The sequence below is a fragment of the Gracilinanus agilis genome, chromosome 3 (assembly GCF_016433145.1).
Source record: "Gracilinanus agilis isolate LMUSP501 chromosome 3, AgileGrace, whole genome shotgun sequence".
Classification (NCBI taxonomy): domain Eukaryota; kingdom Metazoa; phylum Chordata; class Mammalia; order Didelphimorphia; family Didelphidae; genus Gracilinanus; species Gracilinanus agilis.
In genome coordinates this window covers 54229323-54240417 of record NC_058132.1, presented here as the reverse complement: position 1 = coordinate 54240417, position 11095 = coordinate 54229323, and the positions used below count along the sequence as shown (strand labels likewise).

The 11095-nt window shown below is 45.7% G+C and overlaps 1 protein-coding gene across 1 annotated transcript in view; it reads right to left on the bottom strand.

Annotated features, from left to right (window-relative positions):
• The window catches only part of IGSF21 (immunoglobin superfamily member 21), a 275335-nt gene that overhangs the window by 68458 nt on the left and 195782 nt on the right, over positions 1-11095 (bottom strand). Inside the window, exon 4 of the mRNA XM_044668699.1 lies at positions 575-693. Coding sequence (XP_044524634.1) covers positions 575-693 — 119 coding nt within the window. The remainder of the gene's footprint in view (positions 1-574; positions 694-11095) is intronic.

Genomic DNA, 11095 nt, shown 5'->3' with positions numbered 1-11095 from the left:
CCTCCTTTCCCCTCTTCTCCTCTCCCCTCCCCTCCCCTCTCCCTTCCCCTCCCTTCCCCTCCCTTCCCCTCCTCTCCCCTCCTCTCCCCTCCTCTCCTCTTCTCTCCTCTCCTCTCCTCTTCCCTTCTTTGTCCCCTCTCTCGGTCTATCTCTGTCTGTTTGTCTGTCTTTCTCTGTCTTTCTTTTAAAACTCTTACCTTCTGTTTTAAAATTAATACTAAGGATTGGTTCCAAGACAGAAGAGTGGTAAGGGCAATTAGGTAATTGGAGTTAAATGACTTACCCAGTATCACACAGCTAGGAAGTATGTGGAGTCAAATTTGAACCCAGGTCCTCTTGTCCCCAGGCCAGGCTTTCAATCTCCTGAGCCACCCAGTTGCCCCCCTCATTCTCTTTTAACAACCCCCGTACTCCACCCCAATCCAGGGGATGAGCAGAGAGACTGGAGGAGTTCAGAAGAGAAGTCTGTGGACAATTTTCATTCGTATAAGCCAGCAGTAGGCACAGCTCTGTGGCATCCTTGACCAATTACTGGACAGAAAATACCCTCTTCCCTTCTGCCCATATCACTTACACATGACGTTGAGGAAGATGTTGCCTGATGCCAGGACCACCTTCTCTCTTGTGGCTCGGTCGTAGATTCCCACGTGGCACTCATAGGGCCCATTGTCAGAGATCCGGACCTCTGGCAGCCTGGGGATGTGGTGGAAGGCAGGAGGGAGAAAAGAAAGATGAGCATGAAAATGCGGGCAATGTCGACTCACCATGAAGCTACCAGGGGACATTTTGGCAAAGGAATAAGGAGCCTCATTGGGGTACCAGGCACCACAGAGACAACCATCAGCATGCACATGAAGAAGAGGGCGTCTCCTTGTCACCATCAGCTTTGATGCTCCAGGTCCCTCTATTGGACTGGATCACCACTCTAGAGCCTCCTTTCCACCTCACCAACCCTGCGCCCCCAAACAAAACCAGACCCCAAACCAATAAAAAAACAGCCCAACCATTCTGGGGCCCAACCATAGGGCAGAGGGACTTAGGACACAGAATGTTGGAGCTGGGAGGACTTCAGAGGGCGGCTCAGAGTCCATCTGGTTCAACCTTGTAGTTGAACAGGAATCCTTGACTAGAACCAGGAGACCCAAGTTCAAATTTGCTATTTTTTAGCCGTTTGTGGGCAAATGTGTGAAGTGAGGAGTGACCTAGGATCTCAGGAGCTGGAAGGGACAGTCTGGAAGCACTTGTTCTTCCTAGTTCATTCTGTTCCCTGGTGGAAATTGAGATGCATTTAGGGAAAATGACTTGCCCTAAGTCATAAAGACAGCTTTGGGGGGGGGGGGCTTAGCATCTGCAAGGAAACAGGTGTTTGGGGGGACCCATGGCTTCTGAGGAAATCTGGCCTCTGACCTCCTTCCTTCTCCTGCCTACAATCACCGTCTCCCTTGGCCACTGAGGAGGCAGGCTGCTTTCTGCCTTGTGTTGGCTACACTCCTCCCTCCCCTCAGCCCAGCCTTCAGGACTTAGCTCTAGCTACAGCTTGTCATCATCCACTTCATCTTAAGACTCTCTTCACTCTTCTGATTCAACTGTGTGTCTCGCTCTCCCTCTTCGTCTTCCTGCTCCTTGCCTCGTGACTCCCTCTTCTCTCGATGGACTCCCTGGCCTGGAGTCTTCCTTTCACTCACTGATCCGCCCAGCAGCCAAGCTCTCTCCCCTCCGGAGAGTAAACTGACCCACGGCCCAGAGGGGGCGGGTGGCACCCTTCCTCCAGCGGAGGCGGAAGGGCCGATTGTACACTGGCTGAGAAGGCGGATCCTTGTCATGGAGAGCTCAGCGTCCCTGGGGCTCCGGGCTGCAAGGACCCCCCATCCCGGGACTCTGCCTGCCTCTGCTGGGGTCCGAATCACCCAACAGGTAACGATGGTGATGACAGCCACAGAGGCCAGAGAGGTACACGGGGCTATGGGACGGGGATACACAAGGGAGAGGAATTGTAAGGACAAATGCAGGTAACAGACGCCCAAGGCAGCCTCGAGCAAAACTTGTAGCTCTGTTTAGGGAGAGATCAGAGGTTTAGAACTAAAAGGGGCTTCAGAGGCCGGCTAGGCCGAGCCCTTCATTTCACTGGCGGGGAAACTGAGACCTGGGCGGGGGCAGTGACTACCCTGAGCTTACACGGAGAGTGACAGGGATGCCATTGGAGCCCGCTTCTGACTCCCAAGACATCCTTCTGTCTGTCCTGTCGTGCTGCCCCCGGGAACACCTCCAGCACACGCTCGCCACCCACGTGACGACTGATCATTGGCGAGCCAGCCAGTGGGCCACCCGCCACCCAAGAGATGGCACCCAAGCCCGGGTCAGCCTCGGAGCTCAGGGGCGCCACTCATGTGACTCAACGCCCATGTGGGGGCTGTGCAGAGGTGACAGCCACGCACGGGCCAGGGGCTAGGCACTGAGACAGAGCCGGACACGGACGGGAAGCAATATGAATGCAGGATACGTGTGTGTGCATGTGAATGTGTGCATATGTCTGCGTATGAGAGTACAGAGAGCTACATGTAGTATGAACACACATGTGTGCACATCCATGTATATATGTACAGGTTGTGTGTGGATGCACATGTGTGGATGTATGAGTATATGTATGGGTATGTGTGTAAATATGTGTGTGTGTATACAGGCATATGTGTATGCATGTATATAGATATATTTATAGGCATATAGTGTATAAGTACACATTTGTATATGTGTGTGTGATTGCATCACATACATTTGTATATAGGCATGTGCATACATGCGTAACACATAGGCATAGTGTGCACATGCACATGTGTGAACATGTGTGCACACCTCAGTATATGGGCACATGTGTGTTCATACATGCAGAGTGTGTTATGTGTATTTATATACCTCCTGCATGCATGTACCTACTTATATACATGCATGTATGCATACCTATATGTCCATGCATGCATGTTGCACACATACATGTGATGTGTCTTTATGTGTGTGCATCTAGATATATGTGTATCTATGTGTATCTGCTTGTCTGTGTCTGTCCATCCATCTGTTTAACTATCCATCTATCCAACTATCCAACTATCTATCTCTATCTATCTATCTATCTACCTATCGATCTATCAATCTATCGATTTATCTATCCATTTATCTGTCCTATCTGTCTGTCTGTCTGTCTATCTATCTATCTATCTATCTGTCTGTCTGTCTGTCTGTCTGTCTATCTATCTATCTATCTATCTGTCTGTCTGTCTGTCTGTCTGTCTGTCTGTCTATCTATCTATCTATCTATCTATCTGTCTGTCTGTCTGTCTATCTATCTATCTATCGATCTATCTATCAATCTATCTATCTATTGATCTATCTATCCATTTATCTGTTCTATCTATCTATCTATCTATCTATCTATCTATCTATCTATCTATCTATCTACCTGTCTGTCTGTCTGTCTATCTATCTATCTATCTATCTATCTATCTATCTATCTATCTATCTATCTATCTATCTATCGATCTATCTATCCATTTATCTGTCCTATCTATCTATCTATCTATCTCCATCTGTCTGTCTATCTATCTCTGTTTCACAGTCTATCTGTCTACCTATCTATATCTATCTATCTATCTATCTATCTATCTATCTCCATCTGTCTGTCTATCTATCTCTGTTTCACAGTCTGTCTATCTGTCTACCTATCTATCTGTCTATCTATATCTATCTATCTATCTATCTCCATCTGTTTGTCTATCTATCTCTGTTTCACAGTCTGTCTATCTGTCTATCTATCTATATCTATCTATCTATCTATCTATCTATCTATCTATCTATCTATCTATCTCCATCTATCTGTCTATCTCTGTTTCACAGTCTGTCTATCTGTCTACCTATCTATCTGTCTATCTATATCTATCTATCTATATGTTTATCTATGTCTGCCTGTCTATCTATCTGTCTGTCTATCTGTCTATCTGTCTGTCTATATGTCTGTCTGCCTATCTATATCTATATCTATATCTATATATCTGTTTATCTATCTCTGTCTGTCTACCTATCTATCTGCCTGTCTGTCTGTCTATATCTGGGATGGCACTGAGTAACAGGCGATGTATGCAGGTGAATGGCAGGTGCCCAGAAGATTAACTGAGCAGTCAGGCATTAACTGCTTCTTACTAAGCCCCCACTGTGTGCCAGGTATCGTGCTAGGCTCTGGGCATCCCGAGACCAAAAGGAGAGTGCCCGGCCTCCAATTTCCAGGCGAGGGAGCTCTTTTTACCAACACAGGCTGACAGATTCTCTGAAATATGGAATCTTAGAGCAATGCCTGGAACACTGAAGAATTCAGTGACTTGCCCAGTGTCACCTGGCCAGTGCTGTGTGTCAGAGGTGGGACTCGAACGGAGCTCTTTCTGGCTGTGAGGCCAGTGTGCTATCTACCATACTGCTGCTGCCTCTTTACTCAGGTTTACAACATAAATCATACAAAATACATACAATACAAGATAATGATTGGGAGGGGGAGGAATCACTTGCATCTGGAGATCTGGAAAGGCCTCCTGTAGGAGGAGCTGCTTGAGCTGAACCGGGAAACAAAGAAATCAAAGAAACAAAATGAAGAAAGAGTGCATTCTTGGCATGAGGGAAAGCCTGTGCAAAGGCATGGAGATGGGAGAAGGGAGGTATGTGGGAGGAATGCTAGGAAGGTACAGAGATAACTGACAGACCGTTGACATGTGGAGATGCATGATGCACGCACAGGCTTTTTAGAAAACTGACTGATAAATACCCTTTTGATAGAGGATCAGAGTGTTTGGCATGTAAGTGGTAGACAGGTGAGTGGCATACGGTACAAAATAAACTATAAATGATATAATATCCAAACATAGAAATACTTATTCATAAATACATGTGAACACATGTACATATAAAACATACACACATTATAGATTTGTTGTTGTTCAGTCATGTCCCAATTTGGGGTTTTCTTGGCAAAGACACTGGAGTAGTTTCCTATTTCCTATGGCAGCTCATTTTACAGATGAGGAAACAGAGACCAACATGGTAAAGGGATTTGCCTAGGGTCACACTAAGTATCCAAGTAAGTATCCGAGGCCAGATTGGAACTCATTTTACAGATGAGGAAACGGAGGCAAACAAAGTGAAGTGACTTGCCCAGGGTCACACAGCTGGTAAGTATCTGAGTCTGGAACTGAACTTGGGAAGAGGAGCCCCCTGATTCCAGGCCTGGTACTCTATCCATTGTGCTACTTGCTGCCTCTCTACTTACAAACATACATACATATGTGTGTATATGGTACATATAATATCTATGGCATGTGTAGGTGATATTTAGGTGACACAGACATGGAAATGACTTCTACAGAGGACAGGTAAATCTGTATTGAAGATAGGAATGAATAATGAAAGAAGGACTTACTATGTGCCGGTCAGAGCACTAAGAACTAGGCAGGACAGTCCCTGTCTTCGAGGAGCCTGTATTCTAATAGGGGAAGACACTCCCTACAGGGAAGAGGTGGCCAGTGCTTTGGGATGGCAAATGGAGCTGGAGGTCATTGGGTTGTCACATCCTTCCCAGAACAGGCTGTCTTGTTCTGGTGATTATTGGGCAAGGGGGACAACATGGCACGGGCACACACTGCCCACCTGGTCAAACTGCCCCAGCACGGCGGGCCCAAAGCCCAGCGTTCCAGTTACACCTTCTTCCCCCTCCTTCTCTACACACTCAATTGCACCTGGAATACAACTTTGATTTGGTTGCAGCTTGGCTCTCTTTACCTAATCTTAGCTCTCGCCTCAGCTGCCTTCCCTCTAAAGTGGATTAAGCATCCCAGAGAGTTCTTTTCCCCAGGAATTGAGTGGCATTGATCTGCTGACTGGTTAGCAGGCCGTCTACAGATAACAGGGGGCTGGGCATGGGGCTTCTTTTCACCAGCAATGGGCTGCAATCAATAAACTATTAATAACTGCAAAGGTTTTAGGGAGAGATCAGTGTAATGCAGGTTAGCGGCAGGAGTTTACCAGCACTGATGGCTTCTCAGAAGGGCAAGTCATTATGTTATTGCAGACAAAAGTACACGGGGATCAGATAGCCTGAGCTGGGCCTTGGCTGATCACGATAAGGTCCAGAGGAAGAGGGCTGGGCTTGGGAGGCAGCAGTGGCCATGGAAGCCCCAACATGGGTATGCAAAGGGCATGGGTGAGGTGCTGGCTCTCCGAACTCCTATATCTATTTTACTGGACAATTGTCTCCGAGTTACAGGTTCTGAGAGGAGGAAGGGACCTTAGAATATAGGATGTCAGAGCTGGAAGGGCCTTTGAACGTAGAAAGTGAGAGCTGGGAGTGGACTTAGAACACAGAACATCAGAGCTCGGAGAGGTCTTGGGACACAGAATGTCCAAGCTAGGAGAACCCTTAAGACACAGAATGTCAGAGTTTGGAAGGAACTCAGAACAGAGAATGTAAAAACTGGGAGAATCCTTAGAACACAAGATGTTAGGACTGGGAAGACCCTTAGAACACAGAATATCAGATTTGGTAAAGAACTTGGAATGTAGAATGTCAGAGCTGGGAGAGTCCTTAGAACATAGAAGGTGAGAAGCAGGAGAAGAGGTAAGTCTCAAAATGCCAGAACTGGTAGAGGACTTAGTATGTTAGACTTAAAACAGTGATTCCCAAAGTGGGCACCACCGCCCCCTGGTGGGTGCTGCAGTGATCCAGGGAGGTGGTGATGGCCACAGGTGCATTTATCTTTCCTATTAATTGCTATTAAAATTTTTTAAATATTAATTTCCAGGGGGACTAAGTACTATTTTTTCTGGAAAGGGGGCGATAGATCAAAAAAGTTTGGGAACCACTGATCTAAAAGAAGATCAGGAAGTCTACCCTTCTTCCCAGTTTCAGGAATTTACTCTATACTCTTGTTGGAGGACCTTTTCTGAGTCTGAGTGCCAAAAAGGCAAATTCATGCTGTCTGTGGCCCCTTTATTACCAGAGAGAGTTGAGGGAGAAAGTGCTTGCTTTGGGTGGCCGGACAGAGGAGTGGGGCATGCAAAAAATGTCCTTGGGTGCTGCGAAGAGGGGGATTGGAGCAGCTTCCTGAGTGCTGGCTCTGCAAGCATGCCACGTCTTTGCCAACACTGCTCTATGCCATCCCTGATGGAGCATTCTGGTGTCTACTTCAAGACCTCTGATGGCTGGGAGGGATTTGGGATATGTCAGGTCCAAAGAACCTTGCTGGTCCCTCCTCCACTCTAGCAGGTCATCAGCTCCAGAGAATGCCCACCCAAGAATACTCAAGACTGGGGTCTTGGTGAATAGTTACAGGGAAGGCCCTGATTGCCAACCAGGAGGCCTGTTTCTAAGGTTAGGGTCGTCCTTACACGAACATAGTAGGCAATTTAAAATGCTTGTGAATGAATGAATTGAAGGAACATTTCTACTTCCTTTAAACATCCCAGCATCTGATTTAGGAAGCTAAGTAGAGCTGACCCTGGTTAGTAGTTGGATAGGAGATATCAGGTACTGGAGGCTTCTTAGCACCTTAGTGTAGCCCAGTGGGGAGCGAGCTGGGCTTGGACTTAGATGACCCAGGTTCAGATCTGGTCTCCTTTGCTTGCTTCCCCTGGTGTGAATGTAGACAAGTCTCTCCGCCCATTTATGCCTCAGTATCTTCTATGTAAAATGAGGGGCTGGTACTAAATGACCTCTGAGGTTTCTTCTTCATTGAAATCTATGTGCCTGTGATCTTAAGGAGGCCAGTTTGATGGGGACACAGAATGCCTGAAGGGAAGTAACTGAGCAATAGGATAAAACTCATTCTCCGTCTATTGTCCAAGAATCTCTCCAGCCTCTTCTAGAGCATGTTTCTATTTCTATCCTGTACAACCCCTCAGGGTAACGAGTCCCCTACGGTTACTCCCCACCGAGTAAAGTAGAACAGCCTTTGATTTTCTGAAAACCACGTCCATCCAGCTTCCTGGGGAGGCCCTTGCTCTAGTATCTGGAGTTTGGCGAGCAGGCCTATGTTCACTCGCTCCTGAACACCTTTCATGGTTTTGAAGACTTTGATCGGATTCTCTTTGTCTTCTCAGAGGGAAGAGTCCTAATTTTTTGGACTAAAAATGGTGAGTTTTCTTTCTTTATATTTTCCTAGGAGGTGATGGGAGGGGAAAAGGCTCAAGTGCTGGGAAGCTGTCTGCTCTCTTAAATAGGTTAACCCTGTCCCCAGCAACCTTCACACGGCTCATTTGCTTAGCCAACCTCTCGAAGTGATCACAAATCGAAATTAATGAGCTTTCCCTGTTTGTTGGTCTTCCTCACCCCGCTCTAAGTAGACATTAAGTGGTACGTGAGAAACAGAAAATAATGGAAAGAGTCCTGAACTTGGAAGCCAGAGACCTGAATGCTAGTCCTGATTCTTTATAAACAGCTGGGCTCTTTGGAGCCTCAGTTTCCACATTTGTGATACAGTTGTTTGATTTTTGTAAGTCAAGACGATGAGTGTGTGTTATATACTTACTATATGCAAAACATCAAGCTAGGCACTGTTGATAACAGGGACACACTGGAGTGGAAGGATGAGTGAATTTAATATTTTTTTAAATTTTTTAAACCCTTAACTTCTGTGTATTGACTTATAGGTGGAAGAGTGGTAAGGGTAGGCAATGGGGGTCAAGTAACTTGCCCAGGGTCACACAGCTGGGAAGTGTCTGAGGCCGGATCTGAACCTAGGACCTCCCGTCTCTAGGCCTGGCTCTCAATCCACTGAGCTACCCAGCTGCCCCCAGGATGAGTGAATTTAGAGTAACAGAATCTGGGTTCGAATCCCATGTACTAACAACTTGGGTGTCTTTGGGCAAGACTTAACCTCTGCTTCCTCAATTGAGTAGAGCTGGACTAGATGGCTTCAGAAGTTTCTTTCACTTTTAAGTTAATGATTCAGTGATAGTCTTATGGAACATTTATTTTTAAGGAGAGAAAGGACAAGTCCACATATGATTGTGACCAGGGGCTGTGTCTGTAAATGTTTAACAACTTGATCTCTGGGGATGGAGTGGGGGTGGGATAATATATTTGACACACTCTTAAATTTAATCTGCATTCCTCTATTTCTCTCTTCCTTTCTCCTTTCCTTCCTATCTTCTTTCTTTTTTTCTTCCTTCCTTCCTTCCTTCCTTCCTTCCTTCCTTCCTTCCTTTCTCTCTCTCTCTCTGTCTCTCTCTCTCTGTCTCTCTCTCTCTGTCTCTCTCTCTCTCTCTCTCTCTCTCCAAGGGCTAGGCAAACAGGGTTAAGTGACTTTCCCAGGGTCACACAGCCTGGAAGTGTCTGAGGTCCAAAATTCGTTATCTTATCAAACCTAATCAATATCTATTTTCCATTTCATTCCTATAATACTCTATCCCAGTGATGGGCAAGCTATAGCCCGAGGGCAAATGCGGCCCCCTGAAATGTTCTGTAGGGCTGCCCAACATTATTCCTAATCTGACGAATACAATGAGTAGGATACAATACAATGATTATGCATACACATATATCTACATATACATGTACATATGACTTATCTATCACATGTATATATTTTAGTGTGAATGTCTACATATATACATGTATATACATGCATATAACATGCTATATATCATATACCTATTATATACATGCATGCACACATATATTATATGTCTATCTACACATAGTAAGTGTTTAATAAATCATATGTATTTCTTTAAGCATTTACTATGTGCCAGGCACAAAACCAAGGAAACAAGGCTGTCTTTCCCCTCAGGGAGCTTCCATTCTAATTTTGTTGTTATTCAGTTATTTCAGTCCTGTTTGACTCTGTGTGATCCCACTTGAGGTTTTCTTGGCAGAGATACTGAAGTGGTTTGCTACTTCCTTCTACAGCTCATTCAACAGATGAGAAAACGGAGGCAGGCAAGATTAAGTGACTTGTCCAGAATCACATAGCTAATAAATGTCTAAGGCTGGATTTGAACTCAGGAAGAGCAAGCTTCCTGACTCTAGGTCCTGCACTCTATGCACTATGGTGCTACCAGGCTGTCAGCCTAATAGAGTAAGACAAAACAAAAAGGGAAGCTGGAAATCCAGGATGGGGAAATGAGAGGGGAGGGAAGGAAAGGGGCAAGGCTGCTACTGGTGAGGAAGAGGGCTGTCCAGGGTCCGAGTGAGCCAGGAGTGAGCTGAGCATGGCTGAGGACCTCATGACATTTTGATCTCAGACATGTCATAGGGTTGTTGTGAAGGTCAAATGAGATATCCTATCTAAAGCACCTAAAAAGATTCAGAGTGCTCTCTTTTTTTTCTTTACACCCTTAACTTCTGTGTATTGGCTCCAAGGCAGAAGAGTGGTAAGGGTAGGCAATGGGGGTTAAGTGACTTGCCCAGGGTCACACAGCTGGGAAGTGTCTGAGGCCAGATTTGATCCTAGGACCTCCCATCTCTAGACCTGGCTCTCAATCCACTGAGCTACCCAGCTGCCCCCCAGAGTGCTTTCTTAATATTTATGATTATTGTTATTATTAGTACTATGGTTATTGCCCTTCTCAGGAGGCATCTTGGCTCCCCATTGCCTTTGGGAATAAAGTAGAAATGCCTCAAACATTTAAAGCCCTTGAGAGGCTGGTTCCAGCCTGTCCTTCCAGGCTAATTATACCTCACTGCTGCTTGCCAGATCACTTAGACTTACTTCCCTGTGACTGTGCAGTTTCTCCCCAATAGAATGGAAGAGCCTTGAGGTCAGGGTTTGCTTTATTTTTGTCTCTGGATCCCTAGTCCCTAGGCAGCCAGGTGGCTCAGTGCATTGAGGGATGGAACTAGAGTCAGGAACACTTCAGTTTAAGTTTTATCTAAGACTTAACTATATGACTCCGGACAAATGACTCGACCGCTCTCACTTTCAGTTTCCTTGTCTGTAAAATGGGGAGAATGATAATAATTATAAATTATTATAATGATAAATAATTATCAATGATTATCATTATAAAAGTGATAACAAGGTGATGGTTTCAACCACCAGGGTTGTTGTGAGGATCAGAGGAGATA